General features: G+C 46.0%; 1 protein-coding gene across 1 annotated transcript; it reads left to right on the plus strand.

Annotated features, from left to right (window-relative positions):
* The first annotated feature begins 683 nt into the window (after positions 1-683).
* Positions 684-17319, plus strand: GNL2 (G protein nucleolar 2). Its single transcript, XM_077838080.1, has 16 exons — positions 684-827; positions 1258-1342; positions 2323-2417; positions 2629-2768; positions 5738-5922; positions 6655-6721; positions 8452-8610; positions 9149-9262; positions 10075-10203; positions 10587-10691; positions 11264-11422; positions 11609-11716; positions 13248-13675; positions 16067-16146; positions 16882-16982; positions 17136-17319. Exons 1-16 carry the CDS (start codon positions 764-766, stop codon positions 17283-17285), a joined length of 2169 nt encoding a protein of 722 aa, XP_077694206.1. The 5' UTR covers positions 684-763; the 3' UTR covers positions 17286-17319.
* The last annotated feature ends 1262 nt before the right edge of the window (positions 17320-18581 follow it).

Here is an 18581-nt window from a genome sequence, read left to right on the forward strand (position 1 = left end):
AGGCCCATGGTGATGTCACGGCACGTGTGACTCTGGCCCAGGGTGATGTCATGGCCCCGTGTGACTCTGGCCCGTGGCGACGTCACGGAACGTGTGACTCCGGCCTAGGGTGATGTCATGGCCCTGGATCACCCTGGCCCGTGGTGACGTCACGGCACATGTGACTCTGGCCCAGGTGATGTCATGGCCCTGGATCACCCTGGCCCGTGGTGACGTCACGGCACATGTGACTCTGGCCCAGGTGATGTCATGGCCCTGTGTGACTCAGGCCCATGGTGATGTCACGGCACGTGTGACTCTGGCCCAGGGTGATGTCATGGCCCCGTGTGACTCTGGCCCGTGGCGACGTCACGGAACGTGTGACTCCGGCCTAGGGTGATGTCATGGCCCCGTGTGACTCGGACCCATGGTGACGTCACGGCACGTGTGACTCTGGCCTAGGGTGATGTCATGGCCCTGGATCACCCTGGCCCGTGGTGACGTCATGGCAAGAGTGAGGGGGCAGGTGGTGAGGTCATGACCCCGTGTCATAGGCCCCCCATGGTGACGTCAGGATGTCAGAGCCACCCAGGGCTCAGCTACGGACGCCGCAGCGGGCGGGGTTGCCAAGGTAACCGGGAGGCGGGGCAGGTCTCGAGAGCGGGCGGAAACACGTCCTGTCGCCGCCGGAAGTGCTCGTGTAGCTACTTCCGGGTTTGCCGCAGCGCGTGGGGCGCCCGCCAGAGAAGCGAGACTCCGCGGCCCGAGAGCCCCCGGCCTCAGCATGGTGAAGCCCCGCTACAAGGGCCGGAGCAGCATCAACCCGTCCCGCGCCAGCACCAACCCCGGTACCGGCCCCCCCCCCGGAACCCCCCCGCCCGGCCCTCCCCGCCTCCTTCCCGGGACCCCCCCCCCGTGCTGCGCCGCGACACCCCCCCCACCGCCCGTGCTATTTCCCTGCACCTCCTCCTGCGACCCTGGGCCCGGGCCCTCCCCCACCATCTTCCCCACCCTCTGGGGGATGTGCCAAGACCCCCCCCCCCCACAACATTCTCCTCCGGGATGCGACCCTTCCCCCGCGACCTTCCCTGTCTGTCCCCCCCCGCAAGTCCCTCCCCCGGGTCCCCCCGTGCTGTGCTGCGACCCTGCCATCTTCCCTGCCCCCCCCCCGTGACACGCTCCGCCATGCCCCCCCCACCCACCCCCCGTGCTGAGCCACAACCATCCCCCCCCCCCGGTTCTTCTCTCCCCCTCCTTGACTCTGCCTTGTGTCTCTAGATCGGGTGCTGGGCGCCGGGGGGCACAATGTGCGGGACCGGGCAACCATCCGGCGGCTGAACATGTACCGGCAGAAGGAGCGCAGGTGAGGCTGGCCGCTGTCCAGGGCCTGAGCACGGGCCGGAGTGGCCCCCCCGCAGTGGGCTGCCTCTTGGCTCATGGGGGTCCCCTGAGCCGCCTCCCCTGGCTTGTAGCTGTGGGTGAGCCAGGGCAACGGGAACCCCAGCAGCCCCATCCTGCACATGCACTTGGGTCCAGAATAAAAATTTTCCCGGTGGCAGCCTTGGGTCGCCTGTTAGGTGCAGACCTGTGCCAGGAAGGGCCACCGCTCTCCTGCAACACTGGAGCCGGTGCAAGTCTTCTAGGCGGTTCCCAACCCACCAACCTACGCACAATGTTATGGGGGTTGGCGGCACTTGTATAGCTTGCCATGCCCATAAAGACTCATTGATGATGCATGTTCTTGTCTCCCACCTGGGTGACCCAGATGTCTCCTAATCTGATTATGAGCCAATGGGCAGTTGTTTCCAGATGTTCATCTATAGTGACAGGGGGAGGAAAGGTTCACTGAGGGAGCAAATGTCTGTGTGTGCGCCCGTTCCATTGGCACTGGCACGTACGGCCAAACATAACGGCTCCATCCAAATATGCCTTGTGCCATAAAACTGACTGCCTAAAGCCCGACGTCATATCCCTTCTTCAGTAAACTGAGCAGGTTTAGGTCTGGTCAGTACTTGGATGGCAGACTGAGATCCTGGTCACACAGGGCCCTGTGGCATGTTTGCAAGAATAACCCTGGCATCTTGGCCAAATTCCAGTGTGGGTAAGGATATGCTGGCTGACCTAAATTCTCCTGTTGTCTCAGCTATATAAATTATTCTGCCCTTCCAAACAGTGCTGTTGCTGGTAAAAGTGCCCTTGTGTATACAGTGTTTGTTTGCTTGGGGCCTTTCATTCAGACAAACCACAAGGTATTCGTATTGTCTTGGGAAGAGTGAACTGTGACCCTTGTTATGTGTCTCTGCTGCTCATGTACTTACACAAGCTCTCATTTTTCTCTCTTAGAAACAATCGTGGTAAAGTGATTAGGCCTCTGCAGTACCAGTCCACAGTGGCACCAGGCACAGTGGCAAGAGTGGAACCAAATATTAAATGGTTTGGTGAGTGTTTCTACCGCGTGACTCAGCGAGGTTAAAATAATGGTCACTCAGATGTTCTAAGGTTTGACTGTGCCTCTATCCAGTGAAACCATCTGTTTTTCTCCCTGGTATTTTCAGCTCCAGACAGAGCATTAGCGCATCACTCAGTTTGCGTGCCCTGTGCCCAATGTGGGGGACCTGTGAAGGTGCAATGTTTGTTTTTCTATACCAGGAAATACTCGTGTGATCAAGCAGTCGTCTCTGCAGAAATTCCAAGAGGAAATGGAGACTGTTATGAAGGATCCGTACAAAGTGGTCATGAAGCAAAGCAAGGTGCCGATGTCCCTTCTCCATGATCGAATTAGACCTCATGTGAGTATCTCTCATTTCCTCACACGAAAGACCAGTTCGGATAGTTCTGGGCAGGAGCCTTAGTTCTTAGGGTTATTTTCTGGAGTCATTTATGAATGGTCATGTTGTATCTGTTCAGTTTGGTGAAGAACTGTATGGTGTCCTCTAGGGGCAGACTTGATTCCCTCATTTGATGTCACTGTCTCTTCTCTGGTAGAAGAAGGATGGATGCAGCTCTCTTGGGTGCCTGTTAAGGCCACTGTGTCAGCCTGAAGGAATCACTGAGTTATCTTAGGTTTCGTAGCCGCTTACTATCCTTGGCTGTGGTCTTATAAGCTAAGCAGTGTATCAACCTGTGAGTACTTGGCTGGGAGAGTACAAGATGCTGCAGAAAAGGTTGGTGCTGACTCCTGATATGTCTACACTTTGAACTGGGAGTCTGACGCTTCCCAGGGATACCCAGGCCTGTGAGGCACCTCACTACCACCTGCTCTTAGCGTGAGGGAGCCTTGTCTGTGCTTGCCGGGGGTCAGCTCCCTAACTCCACAGGCAACACAAGCACTTTCCTCTCAGTCTATGCACGCTTTGCCATCTCTTTGCAGGTTAGCGATAGATACGCTCCCACTCTTGAGTCCTCTGGGCATCCCCCTAGAGTTCCCAGCCCCTGATCTACTGAACACTCACAGAATTCCCAGATCCTCTGCTCCCAAAGAAACAGTACTCCCTAGCTTACCAGTTACACTCTGGATCACAGCTCTGCTTAACACACAGCACTTAGGTTATTTTATAGAGAAAGCAAAATATAAGTTTATTTAACTGAACAGAGATTCAAATGACAGCAAGCAGAAATATTGGAAACAAAGGGTTAATTATAAAATAATTACACACATAAATTAATTACACATGTTCTAGAGCCTAAACTTCACTAACAAGATGCCCTTTTGTCTAATAAGGTATTGGTTACCACAAGTCCTTATCATAGCTTTTTTTCCAGCCAGGATGGCTGAGACCCTCTTTTCATAAGCTTGTCTCCCCAGATGAAGGATGCCAGGGCATCTTTCTGCACCCCTAAATATATTAGACCACTCCTTTGTTCTTCACCTGTAAACAAGGTCCTTGGATGGGACCTACTTAACCATCTACTTCAGGATAATCTGTATCTTAATTGGTCTTGGTCTCTAAAGGCTTGGATTTTATTGAAAAAAGAAAAGGAGTACTTGTGGCACCTTAGAGACTAACCAACTTATTTGAGCATAAGCTTTCGTGAGCTACAGCTCACTTCATCGGATGCTCATGAAAGCTTATGCTCAAATAAATTGGTTAGTCTCTAAGGTGCCACAAGTACTCCTTTTCTTTTTGTGAATACAGACTAACACGGCTGTTACTCTGAAACCGGATTTTATTGAGGCTCTACAGAGTTAATTGCTTAACTTGCCATGGACCTGTAAGTAACACATCCTGGGTGAGCACTCCCACCTGTGCATTGAGGCTCCAAAATCTTATTCCTTTAACAAATCTGTTTATCAGAGCTGGCTGGGCTGTGACATTTCTACTATTCATGAAACAGCGAAATAGCCTGATATTTGGTAAGACACATTTCCCATGCCTTGCAGAGTAGTTACTAGCAGCATTCCTGTTAGTAGAAGACTTTTAACCAGACACACATATCAAACAAGTTCAAAGCACTTTCCTCTTAGTACAAAATAGAAATTAAGGCATAGTTATCGCTTCATGTTCAGTCAGCTACAGAGAGTACATCAGTACCCCCTATTCTGCTTTTCAGTACCCCCAAAATGATCCTGTTTAAATGTAGCTCTGGAATCCTGCTTATGAGCAGGCAAAGGTCGTTGTAATGTTGCGTGTCTTGGTCTGATGACTGGTGAGAGTGTGGCTCTGTTCTTGAGTGAGAAGGCCTGACTCTGGGTTTTCATCAGGCTGCTTGTTTGCCCTTGAATATCCTCTGTGGTTCGCAGTTGATGTACTGTGAACTCAGACTGTAGCTAGCAGTACTTTGAGTGGGTTACTGCGCTGGAATATTTCCCAGGGACTGGGAAGATTTATAAAATGAATATGAATGAAATAAAGCAAGTGTATTAGCTGTGTGTAACCAGTAAGAAGGTCTGTATTATCCATTGGGACTTAATCTCTTTTGGCAGGAAATTTGCCTGAAAGCAGTTTGTGTTAAAGTGCCAGGATAGGATTGGCTGTGGCAATTTGTTCCCATGCCATCTCTGGTTCTGGTGCTTGTGATGGCACAAGTGACAGCCTGACAATGAGTTCTTGAGGATGCTGGTCTCACCCTGCTTGCCTCCTGTTGTATGACAGATCCTGAGTCAAAAATTCCTGTGCATATAACCTTCTTTCAGGCACATCAAGTTTTAGTTAGGATCAAGTTTCTTTTATCACATCTAGGTTATTATTTTGGACTCTTGCTAGATGTTTTCATATGAAGACTTTCCATGTGCATCTAATAAAATTTTTACCTAAATTAAGGGAAATGTTATCTGAAACTAAAATGCACATTAAAAATGAGTGATTCTTTCTATCCATGAAGTAGATTCATTTCTAAGAAAACTTTGGCATTTGTAGCTGGTCTAAAATAAAAACTACAAATTTGAGCATGATTATTCTTGACAAAATTTGTGAATTTGGCGAGATTTGTGCACTTGTTAGAAAAACAAAGGACTGATCAAAGATAACAGTTTTAATTTTCATCATTGTTGTCTTAATTATATTTGACTAAGTTTATAATAAAAGAAATGAAACACAGTTCTTTGGCAAGTGTAACATCATTTTTATTGGCTTTCCTTTTTATTAAACAGCTATTCTTGTATTTCTCAAAGGGAGTTAAAAACTTAACTCATCCAGAAAATTCATACAACTCTTCTTGTGACAGGCTCTTTGGAACTGAACTGAGCCTTGGTATGTTTTGAGCCACGGCAAAGTTAAAGCATGTTTTTATTACTTTTTACCAACCTATCTTCCCTCAGAATTCCAAAGTCCACATTCTTGACACAGAAACTTTTGAAACGACCTTTGGCCCCAAATCGCAAAGGAAAAGACCAAATCTTTCTGCAAGTGATGTGCAGTCTCTTCTGGAGAATGCTGAGGTCTCCGCAGGGACCTATGACAGGGGCAAGGACCGAGACCTGGTGATGGAAGATACTGGAGTGAGGTAAAAAGCAGGGAGGAGTTAGTTACGGTCAGTGTTTAAATTCCCTAAGAGCAACGCATATTTTAGTTTTACCCTGGAAAATGTCCCCTGTGCTACTAGTACTGTACACCTTTTGGGCAGGGCCTACAGAATATGAGAGGCTGAGGGGAGCTAGACTATTTAAGGTGTCCAACGTGGTCAGTATTTGACTTGGATTTTTTCTCTTGCCATCTGTGTGCCTGCATAGTTAACCTGGTGGTTGCTTCCATATGCATGTACCCTCAAGTGTAATTCATGATGTGTGGCATCTCTGAATATCTACCAAGGGTGTCTTGAGATTAACAGGAGCCCAGTAAAAAGAAAAGGAGTACTTGTGGCACCTTAGAGACTAACCAATTTATTTGAGCATAAGCTTTCGATGAAGTGAGCTGTAGCTCACGAAAGCTTATGCTCAAATAAATTGGTTAGTCTCTAAGGTGCCACAAGTACTCCTTTTCTTTTTGCGAATACAGACTAACACGGCTGTTACTCTGAAAGGAGCCCAGTAGGTGCACAAATACAGGCATATGAAAAGATATATCTGTTTGAACCTCTTTATAGGTATTCTTTCTGCATATTCCTAGGCTGATCAGGACTGTGTATAACCCAAGTATTTGTCACTTTGGCCTCATCTCCTGCGAGTGCAGATGGCATCAGAGAATGTATCCTTCAGGTATTTCAGCTGCTGACATGTGTTTGATATCCACATCTTAGGGATGAAGCACGAGAGGAGATCTACAAGAAGGGACAGTCCAAAAGAATCTGGGGTGAGCTTTACAAAGTAAGTGTAATCATGTAGAAGTTGAGAGAGATTCATACATTTGAATTCCCACGACTTGCTCATGGGAGGTGATTTTTAAATTGGTGATGACTCAGCCAAAGGCAACAGCACACAAGCCTGCACAAACTAGTAACTCCATAGAGCAATGATTGGGATGGCTCTGTGAAGACCCTTTTTGTTGATGGGGCTGGACTGTAAAACCAAGTGTGGGCATAGTGGCATTCCCTTCTTTTTCTTAACATATGTACAACATGCCTCACTTGGCACGTGACTAGAATTTATCACCAAACTTGGTCTGCTGGTTGGATCATTAAATTCCCCGGCCCGGGCACTGATGAGGAGCGTGATATGAACGTCGATCCATATCTCTCAGCATTTCCATGGTTAAAGCTCACTGGAACCATAAAATAGGTGATGGTTTCCCTTATAAGGAAGGGTGGCAGGTATATTGCTTGCCTGCCTGCTCTCTCGTCAGCCTGTTCAAGAATCTAATTTGAAACTTGACCCCTCTTAACCCCGAGGTCTGGTACCACTGTGCAACAGCAACTAGAACATGGGAGAAGAAAGGTGTAAACGGATAGGGATTCCCACAGTCTTCACTCAGACTGGCCTTGAATCTTGAACCCCTACCTCAAGGGGACACACATCTCATGTAAGCATACAACCTAGTGGGTGACTGTCAGGGTTAAGGCACAAACCTTCCCTGGGTCTTCACTACAGATAAACCATTCAGACTATGTCAAGGTTGTTTAGCCTAAAACATCAAATTCTGGTATTTTGACAGGGTTTCCTCTGGAAGGCTCTGACCTTCAGCTCCCTCTGAGTCACACTGACTGCTCGAGGAACGGGAAACAGCCAAAGCTAGAGTGGTAACAGGAACAGATGTGCATCCTCTTACTGCTAGACTAATGTGATGTTGCTCTGAGTTTCTGAATGCAGCTTATAACCTGTACAGCCACCTCTCCACTTAGAGACCTTGTAAAAGTGCTGAGAATGATAAGGCAACCTGAATGGATTTCAATTAAATGGGTACCAAAAATGCAAGAAATAGATGTGAAACAAATTCACTTGGTCTGAATCAAGCCATAAAATGACTTCTCCCTGCTGCAGGTGGTTAGCTGACTTCACGTTCCCCTTGTTTCTTGTGTGTGAAAATTGATTCAAGAAACATTTTTTGCATCATGATCACCGATAAAATGGTAGCAGTGATTCTGGAATTTGCCTGCTGGAACTGCATTTGTACTCCATTCAAGGTTTTACTAGTGCCCCTGCTGTGAAACAATTGCTCTTCAACTCCACTGATTGCTGGAAACAGTGCCAGTAAAGGAACACGATCAGGTGGCCTAGGCTCCACATTTAGGTGTAGAGTTTTACAAAATCAAAGTGACTCTCTCCTAATTTATGCAGAGTCATTTTAATTCTGTTTATTAAGGTGATTAATTAGAGCCTTTCTCTGGAGTGTTTGCAACCAAACTGCCACAGCATCGTCCTTGCACACAGGAAGCCAGTGACAGTCTATGGACACAGAGTAACTTCACTGTCCACCACAGCTTCAGTGGGGAAAGTAAACACCTTGGATGTTAGTCTGTTTGACGAACGGAAGGGATAGTGCGAGCTGCACATTGAGTGGGGGAAAATATAAGTTTTTTTTAGCTTGCCCATTTCCCCTTAAAAGTGCTGCATTAGCTTTCAGCATGAGGGTCCAAACTCCTCTCTCCATGGATTTTCAGGTGATCGATTCGTCTGATGTTATTGTGCAAGTTCTTGATGCTAGAGATCCCTTCGGGACTCGTTCCCCACATGTCGAATCTTACCTCAAAAAGGAGAAACCATGGAAACATCTCATTTTCGTCTTGAACAAATGTGACCTTGTCCCTACTTGGGCCACCGTAAGTACTGTCCTTCCTGCAGTGCCTTCGTTTTTCTTTGGGGGTTTTTGAAGCCTATGCCCTGGTGCAAGTGTCAGCCCTCATGCCGCAGGGTACAATGTAACTGTGGTCAGTGGGAGCTCCTCTAGGACTTCCTGCCGTCAGAGTAACAGTTACACTGCAAATGCTCCCATGTTTTGCTTAGCTGATCAACAGTCACCAGCCACAAACTCTTTACTTCCTCCGGCTGATTGTAACAGTTCAGCTTTTTTCTCGTGAGTATGCTAAGTGTTAGTCCTCTTAAGAGCTAGCCTGTTTTATATTGTTCAGCAAATTGGATTTAGCTAGCAATGGAACATTTTTGGAGCATTGTCTTGCATGTATAAAATGGAAGGCAAATCATTTACTGTAGCGTTTGAGAAACAATTCAAAGATCTTTGAATTAGCAGTTTCCTTAGCCAATTCCTTAGGCAGTCCTGTGATCAGGCTAAGTTGCTGCACTTGTTTTTCTGGGTCTGTAGCATGACCCTCCTTGCTCAGCACTGTGCTTTCTCTCTAGAAACGCTGGGTTGCAATCCTCTCCCAGGATTATCCAACACTTGCTTTCCACGCCAGTCTCACAAATCCCTTTGGCAAAGGAGCCTTCATACAGCTGTTACGGCAGTTCGGAAAGGTATATAACAGGTTTTGGGTTTTTTTTCTCTAAGTTGCTGGGCTTCAGGGTGGAACATGTCTTTCTGCAGCAGCCTAGACACTGGGCTATCCATGTCAGTGGCTGACTCTATCTGTGAAAAGCCCTTCTTTGGGAAGTGATTGGAACGCGTTCCCTGTTTATTGGGAGTTATTGAGAAATGTGCAACACAACCCAGCCAGGCTCAAAACCCAGTCTGACCAGATACATACTAGTTAATTGGTGTTGTCTCGAGGTCACCCAGTAAACTCCCATTAATACTACTTAGGAACACATGAGCATGTAGAAGGGAAGAATGTACTTGTGAAGCTCATTTATGCCCTGCAAACAGGTACATCCCATGAAGATGCTGCCACTTTGAAGTATTCATCTTCCTGAGAGAAACAAGTCAACAGAATAGTTTCCTTTGTAGAGGACTGATTTCCTCTCGAGTCCCACATCTGTGTCTATCTTGTTGACAGATTCCTATTTATATTTGTTTCTCAACCTAAGTGCTTTTCAACTTAAGACATCAATGAGTAACTTCATAGCAGCTGAAAAATTCTGACTCTTCAAACAAAAGTTATGGAATATTTCCTTCAGCGCTTCAAATCAGCTCTTTGAAGGCCTGCTAGCTGCAATAAATTTCTCTTATTAGAGGGACCCAGTTCCTTGTGATCAGGTTTGCGTTGGGACTGAATTTGCTCTTCATTTCTAAGAGGAGAGGAATTGCTGAGAATTCACATTTTGGAATTTTAATAGCAACCATGCATTTCTCTACAAGGCATTCATAAATGTGTGTGATTTCTTAACAGTTGCACACAGACAAGAAACAGATCAGTGTGGGCTTCATTGGCTATCCAAATGTTGGCAAGAGCTCAGTGATTAATACGTTACGATCCAAGAAGGTCTGCAACGTGGCCCCCATTGCTGGTGAAACAAAGGTAGGTAGGTAGGCAGGCAGGCCATGAAAGAACCTTGGTCTTTGGGCAGGTAAGAGTTCCTAGACACAGAATATAAACTTAATCCCTGGGGCAAACCATGGGCTTGAATTTATGCAAAAATACATGGACATTAGTGTTACGACCTGGTCCAGTCCTCCTGTCTGAACGAACACCATCTTGTGATGGGATCCAACCTCTTGAATCCTACATAATGCTCAGCTTCCTGGCGCTGGGCAATAGCTGGTCACTGTCCTTAACTCTGGGTCTCTTGGTCCCTCAGGTTCGTAAATTGCAGTGCCTGTTTTAAGGGTAACCTTAAAAATGCAGACTCCAGGGCTGCTTGTGGAGAAGGGTAAAGAAGGGCGCCTGTCGGTCTCTTGCAGGTCTGGCAGTACGTCACCTTGATGCGACGAATCTTCCTCATTGACTGCCCAGGTGTAGTTTATCCCTCGGAGGACTCGGAAACTGATGTTGTGCTGAAGGGAGTGGTGAGTGTCTGCTGAGAATGCTGCAAAGGCCCGTTTCTCTGCTGCTGATGCAGGTGGTTTGGAGAGATTTTAACACTGACTTCCCTCACCCCAGGGACAACTTGTGATCTGTACGTATGGTAAACTTCAGAATGGGGATGAGGCTGCGGGCAGTAATCGTGCTCTTTGTCCCGACCATAGGATGGAGTAGGGTTCCGGGAGCCGAAGCAGTGCGCACACATGATATCTTACTTAACGTACAGAGTAAAGGGAAGTTTTACACATTTAAAGTGAACCTGGGTGTCTTGGGGGGTGGGGTGGGGTGTAAAGTTTGACCCTTCATTAGAATCTCTGCATTGCTTGGGACACTGTAGAACTTCTGCAGTATTAGAGCATAACGAAGAGCTGCCTTTCCCTTTAATATCAAGCTAGAAGAGTTTCCATTGTGGGTGGGAGGAAGAAGTTGGAGAGGAATTGCTGAGGCTGAAATCAGTTTGCAGCTGTGCTTGCCCAGAGCATCTGAGCCTTTGAATTCTGTCTGACCCACAGTGAAGCTCAGAGGGGCTGGCTCTCTATTTCCCCCTCATTTTTAGGTTCAAGTTGAAAAAATAAAGAGCCCTGAAGACCATATCAGTGCAGTGCTCGAAAGAGCAAAGCCAGAGTACATCAGCAAGACGTACAAAATTGATACCTGGAAAAATGCAGAGGATTTCCTTGAGAAGCTAGCCTTCAGGACTGGAAAACTGTTAAAGGTGAGCCAGATTAAAACACTGTCTGCATTTTCACAGCTCTGTGTAACCTCAGGTGAGTGAGGAGTGTTTGAATGAAGTCCCACATTATACACGGGGAATTCAAATCGCCAAGCTCCGGTGAGGTGAGGTGAAGCGGGTACATTTGCCCTTGTGAGTGCAGACACAAATCATTACTGTCTATTCCAGGGTGGAGAACCTGACATGCAGACTGTGAGCAAAATGGTCCTCAACGACTGGCAGAGGGGCCGTATACCATTCTTCGTTAAACCACCAAATGCAGAGCCAGTCCCTCAGGTGAGAACACTTACTTCGATTCCTGCAGATGTGGTAACCCATTTCCTATTTGCACACCATTTCTTAGCAGCTTCACTAGCGTAGCTGAGGAAGGTTTTCCCTTAGTGTTTCAGGTAATGCTCATTTGAATTCATTAAACAGAGAGAGAACACAGCAAGAATGCAGCAGTGTCCTGACTGGTTATTTTAGCTGGTTTGTGTTGGCTAACATGCAGACATTTCAGTAACTTTCACAGTATTAACTGGTGTTTAATTTGGGTGGCAAATAAATTCTCTTTTCCAAAGAGATGATTGGAAATTTGTTATCATGAAACTTGTGCACAGCATTAGGGTTTGTTTTGTAGTAGGTCTAACCATTCAGGACCATGGCCCCTCTCTTCCCTCTCTATGGTCCACCAAGGGCATCCACCCTTAGGCCCTGGCCATCACTTCTCTTAGCTGGAGACCTGCATCTCTCCCTTCTGAGTATTTCCAGGTTGTACTGTTCCCTGCCTACACTGTCAATTCCCCGTGTCTAAGCAGGCCTGCTCTGCTTTTCTCCTCAGAGGCAATAAACAGCGTAATTGTCCACAGTTAAGTTACCACCCAGCTCTTTCTAAGCAAGCACACTTATTGTTAAGATAAAAGAGAAAACACATAAACTACAGAGAAAACACATAAACAATAAAAGAACCTACAAGTATGCTAATAAGCTCACCAGAGATCACACCAACTCCAGTAAGGGCTCTGGCAGGTGATCAGTCCTTCAAACTCCACATGGGTTTTTCTGGGGCCACACATTCATAACAGGTGTAGGCTCAGAACAAGCACCCCCATGGGTCTGTGAGTCACAGCTCTATACAGTTTGGGACTTGGATCTGTGAATAAGTGATTCTGACAACGGGCTCCTTTTCAGGGCGAAGCTTCAAATGGCTGATTTCTTGTCTAACCAAAGGGGTTACATGTGCATACGCCTCCCCTTAGAGGTTTCCTGGGAAACCCACTTAACTTTGAAAGTTCACTTTGTTTCAGATGGTCCTTTGAAGCTCTTATCTGATGTGTAGCACATGAATTACTTATTCGGTAGTTCCTGAATTGCAGAGACTTTTGGATTCTTTCCAGCTTTTGCCACTCAGTAGCAACTGTGGATATTTTACCACAAATGTTTTTTTAAGGGATTGCATTATGTCCAGTCCCAGTTCATAGCCCTGTGACCCCTGATGGAGTTTCTGGAATTATGTGCACTCTTTCAGGATTATTTGTTTTTTGAGAAATGTAAGTGAATGTGAATTGCTGTGATACATAAAGGACAGAGGGTCCATTCTGTAGGATGTGGTAACTGATGGCAAATTATTTGAAGATACTAATTGTTTCTGAGTCAATTTACTGGCCCAGCTTCTTCCTACCCTACCTGAGACTATGGCGGTACAACAAGGCACATGGCTGATTTGGTACAGATTGTTGGTGGTCAAAGTGTATTTGAATGTTTAAGATCTTGCCTGTAGGTGAAATGCCTGTGGTGCAAGTCTCACCTTTCTTCCTCTTGTTTATAGCCCTCATCTTCTTTAGAAGTAGCTGCGGTGCCAAGCCAAGCTGACAGTGACGAGCAGAGCTCAGAGGCTGTTGCTTCGAACACAGAGTTGATAGGGGAAGAGGAGAACAAAGCAAACGCAGAAATGAAGCAACTCATGTCTCACGTCCGGCAGAACTTTGGGAAGATTAATGTAGCAAATCAGTTCTTGGAAGAAGATCTGGTTCCTGTAGATATGTCAGATATTAACACGATGGACAGTGATCCTTCTGGAGGAGAGGAGGAGGAGGAAGAAGAACAGCAGCAAAATTTAGCTGAGGATGACTCCAACTCCCATGGAGAAGGTGCCAGGGAGGGCCCCAAGGCAGTTATTAAGGTTTTGGAGGAAAAGATTGCAAAATACAAAAAATTCCTGGACAAAGCCAAAGCCAAGAGATTCTCAGCAATAAGGTACTGGACTCTCTTCAGTTTTGAGAGTAAAAAATTGTACAGGAGAAGAGACTGGACTGAATTCAGTCCTATTATTGGGTTCACTGAATCACATTTCATTCAGCTGCTTCCCTGTGTGTTAGAATTTCTGTTCTGGGCCAATATATTCACCTTAATTGAATGATCTTCTCTTGGAACCAAACATCTACTTAGCTGAACTTTGAATGAGGCATATTTATCATCTTAAAAACATCTAATGCTCTGACATTTATGGAAAAACAGCTTCTTGTGCTGTCATGAGTGAGTTAGTATTCTGTTTCTGCCAGCCTGGGCTGATACATGTTCTTTCAAAGCATTTAGTTTGCTCCATGCTCACTTCTTTAGCTCTCCGGACGGAGATGAGCCAGTGGAAAAGCCATAGTTTGCCTCATTTTGGTGTCCTTAGTCAAAGGCCCTTAGAATCACTGAACTATACCACATAGAAAATCTAGAACCAGTTACCCTGAGATCTTGCTTGATCTTTGATGTAGTGAGGCCAGCGGTTGTAGCTTGATGCATCATCTGGACATGCATGCATCCCTGAGATCTGGCTGGCGGATACTGCTGGCCCAGTTTGGGCATAACTGGGTCTGCATGGATAGTTGGAGATCTCCCACCAACTTTGTGCAGGACAAAAAGGATGGGGACCCGGCAGGGTTGGCAATTTCCCAGAAAAACTTGTTTAGGACAGAGCTCTGGTAAATACTGGTTTCAACCCAATTAAAACCAGGAAACTGGTAAAAAATAAAATTATTAAAATATACTCATGAAAATTACTGAAAAATATTTAGCAATTTGATAAGTTTTGCAATGCATATAGAAAACTGAAATGAGTTGTGACATTTTCCTTGAGAAAATACTGAGCCAAATGCACAGACATTCCAGTGTTTAGTACTATATTATATGTATCCGTATTATGCTCACTGCAGTTTTACTCTTTATTTGTAAACCCTAAATTAATCTCTGAATCTGCTGCCTTAAGTAACCACCATTTCAGTGCGTAACTAAAACTAAGTGTAATGTGGTTTGCAGTAACAAAACAGTTTTTAAACCAGAAAATGCCTTGAACTGGGATTAACTAGTTTTTGCTGGGGCAGTAGAAACCACCTCTGGTCCATACCATGCCCTCCCTGGTACTAGGGATGACTTTTTCACTCTCCTTGCACTGCACAAGCCATGGAGACCAGATTATTTGAGCATCTATTTCCTGAACGTGACTGAAGCTTATGGCTTTGCTGGTATTCTATGGGGGAGTTCCCAGAGCTGCTAATGGAGTCCCTTCATAGAATCATAGAAATGTAGGACTGGAAGGGACCTCAGTAGGGGGTCATCTAGTCCAGTCTCCTGCACTGAGGCAGGATTAAGTCATATGTAGACCAGTGGTTCTCAAAACCGGCCCGCCACTTATTCAGGGAAAGCCCCTGGCAGGCCAGGCCAGTTTGTTTACCTGCTGCATCCGCAGGTTCGGCCGATCGCAGCTCCCACTGGCTGCGGTTCGCTGCTCCAGGCCAATGGGGGCTGCAGAAAGCGGCACGGGCCAAGGGATGTGCTGGCTGCCCTTCCCGCAGCCCCCATTGGCCTGGAACGGCAAACCACGGCCAGTGGAAGCCGCGATCAGCTGATCCTGTGGATGCAGCAAGTAAACAAACTGGCCCGGCCCGCCAGGGCCTTTCCCTGAACAAGTGGCGGACGGGCTTTGAGAACCACTGATCTAGACCATCTTTGACAGGCGTTTGTCTAACGTATTCTTAAAAACCTAACAAGGATTCCACAACCTCCCTAGGTAATTTGTTCCAGTGCTTAACTACCTAACATAAGGTTTTCCTAAAGTCTAACCTAAATTTCCCTTGCTGCTATTTAAGCCTGTTTTTTGTTGTCCTGTCCTCAGTGGTTAAGAACAATTTATCACCCTCCTCTTTATAACCACATGTTACGTACTTGAAAACTGTTATCATGTCCCCCTTAGTCTTCTCTGGACTAAACAAACCTGATATTTTCAATATTTCCTCGTAGGTCATGTTTTCTAAACCTTTAATCATTTTTGTTGCTCTCTCATGTTACTGTCTTCATGATTTTCATGCATGCAGATGAGTTTGGATAAGTTAGACTATCTGTCAAGAATGGACTTTCTAGGTCTTAGCAAGAGGGCTGAGGAGGGCTCCCAGCAAAGCCATATGACCTTGTACAAGTTTCAGGTATCTTGCAGACTTCTTTGAATTGTTAATAAGATTGTGGTTTTAGAACTGGCTTTTTGCTGAGCACCATGGGTACTGTTTGTCTATATGTAGGAGAGGCCTATAGAAAAGGTGGTATCATGGTGCTGTTTAGGGCTAGCACAATCCCATTAAAATGTCTCTGCTTTATCTGTTGCAGAATCCCCAGAGGGCTCAGTGAAAAGGTATTCATAACATCTGAGCAGAAGTCTGAAGAAACCAAAGAACCAGAGGCCAGAGGTAACATGAAAAGGTCTAGGGATGCCCCAGGTCTTAGCACAGAAACTCCAAGCAATGGGGGCATTTACTGCTAGTCTCTGGGGCGAGTTTCTTCTTTCCCTAAAACTATTTAAAACTTGCTGATGAGCTAATATGACTTGATGGCTCCCTGCAAAGCTGTAGGTTGTTCTTATTTCAGAGCTCTCACCTGTTTGTCCAGATTGTAAAGTGTTCTGCCCCCTCTAGCTATGCGAATCAGGGCCAAGGGGTGGTGTAAGAGTCCTGGTGTTTCAGGCATGGAGGGGGGTGATGGACAGCTCACATAGCACTCCCTGTACTGAGCAATAGTCCTGGCCCAGCAGTTTCCCTTCCCAGGGAAACGTGGTGAGGCTTGATCTGATGGCATCCAAGATCCTGTTTCCCTTGGAGTCACCACTGAGCGGGCTCAGTTTGGGAGGTTTGAAACCAGCAGATGGGGATTTGACTCTGACACTATGGGTGTGCAGTGGAGTTGTCCCATTAGATAGAATCTTGCACAATGCTTTGAAAATCTGCCCTTAATAGCAGCTTTTATCATATCAAATGTCAAACAGTTCTCTGACAAAACAGACCCCATGTATTACAAATGTGTCTTGTGCAACTCTGGCACTGTTCCATGTGCTGAAAGGCAGGATTGGCATGGAGCCAGCTCCCTTGACCTATGCGAACAGAGGTCAGTGCTGGAAGGTGTCTTACTGTTTAAAATACTGCTCTTAGGGTGCACAAAAAAGGGAAAGAAAAGGAAAGCACGAGAGGATGAGGAGGAGGAGGATGCCCTTCAGGGTAAAAAGCCTTGTAAGAAGCTTACATCCAAAGAAGTAAGTGTTACCACCTCTAATTCCAGCTGCAGAGGGCAGGGAGTGGAAGCTTTGGCTCCTTCCAGATACCTCAGCTTCTTGCATGTAAAAGGTGGTGGGCGATGCACAGTGCAGTGTGTTAGTTTTACAAAGTGTGACTGCATCTCTTTGCAGAGGAGAAGAGCTGAGAGGCAGCAGCATACCAAGAAAGTTGGGGTCCGATACTACGAAACTCACAATGTGAAAAATAAGAACAGGAACAAGAAGAAAAGTGACTCAGACGGACAGAGCTCAAAACACAAGAAATTTAAACATAAGCAATAACTGGGGCTCTTATTAAATTTAACATTAAACCAGTGCCTCTAGATAGAATTTTTTTCTTCATGTATGACTTGCATTTCTAAATTCAAAGCCCAGCCATGTGTCTTGGTACAGTGATAGATGAACATAAGAACGGCCTTACTGAGTCAGACCAAAGGTCCATCCAGCCCAGTATCCTGTCTTCCAGCTGTGGCCAATGTCAGGTGCCCCAGAGGGAATGAACAGAACAGGGAATCAAGTGATCCCTCCTACCATTCCCAGCATCTGGCAAACAGAGGCTAGCTACCATCCCTGCTCATCCTGGCTAACAGTCATTGATGGACCTGTCCTCCATGAAATTATCTAGTTCTTTTTTGAACCCTGTTATAGTTTTGGCCTTCACAACAGCCTCTGGCAAAGAGTTCCACAGACTGACTGACTGCATTGTGTGAAGAAATACTTCGTTTTGTTTGTTTTAAATCTGTTGCCTACTAATTTCATTTGGTGACCCCTAGCTCGTGTTATGCGAACTTACTTATTAACATTCTTCACACCAGTCATGATTTTATAGACTTCTATCATATCCCCCCCTTAGTCATCTCTTTTCCATGCTGAAAAGACCCAGTCGTATTAATCTCTCCTCATATGGAAGCTGTTCCATACCCCTAATTATTTTTGTTGCCCTTTTCTGAACCTTTTCCAATTCCAATAGATCTTTTTTGAGATGGGGCGACCACATCTGCACACAGGATTCAACATGTGGTTGTACCATGGATTTATATAGAGGCAACATGGCATCACATTTGCTTCATGGTCTCTGTGTGCATAAAAAGCATTCAAATGAGTACATGGTATTCCCACAATGGCACTGCATAAAAGTGGCTAATGTTAGTCCATGCTGTGATCTAGCACCAAATTAAAACCTAGAACCATAATTACAAAATCCTTTTGGAGAAGGGGTGACTTGAGTTAGGAGCTGCAGCTTGCTGGATAGACAGCAGTCTGTAAACATCACAGGGTTGGAATAGTGGAAGCGATTGCTTGAATTCATGCCATAGATTCAGCCTTTTACCTCATTTGAGTTTAGCCATGTATTCAAGATAAATAGTGCCTCCAGCTTCATTATCTGCCATTTACTCTGCTAGCCATCTCTCTGTATCACGAAACAACCGCACAATTAGGCACTCTTCAGCGCAACTGCTTGCTAAGAGACCTGGGGGACAGGGAAGGAAGGGCTATGGCAGATGAAGAGACACTGGAAATGTGTGTCTGGGGCAGGGGTCATTCACAGGGCTTTGAGCCTCTTAACTGTTTTTAATT

The sequence above is a fragment of the Eretmochelys imbricata genome, chromosome 19 (genome assembly GCF_965152235.1).
Source record: "Eretmochelys imbricata isolate rEreImb1 chromosome 19, rEreImb1.hap1, whole genome shotgun sequence".
NCBI lineage: Eukaryota > Metazoa > Chordata > Testudines > Cheloniidae > Eretmochelys > Eretmochelys imbricata.

Coding starts and splice junctions, on each gene's coding strand:
- GNL2 (XM_077838080.1), top strand. CDS start 764: ATGGTGAAGCCCCGCTACAAGGGCCGGAGCAGCATCAACCCGTCCCGC. Junction 1,343..2,322: donor TACCGGCAGAAGGAGCGCAG/GTGAGGCTGGCC, acceptor TTTCTCTCTTAG/AAACAATCGTGGTAAAGTGA. Junction 6,722..8,451: donor TCTGGGGTGAGCTTTACAAA/GTAAGTGTAATC, acceptor ATGGATTTTCAG/GTGATCGATTCGTCTGATGT.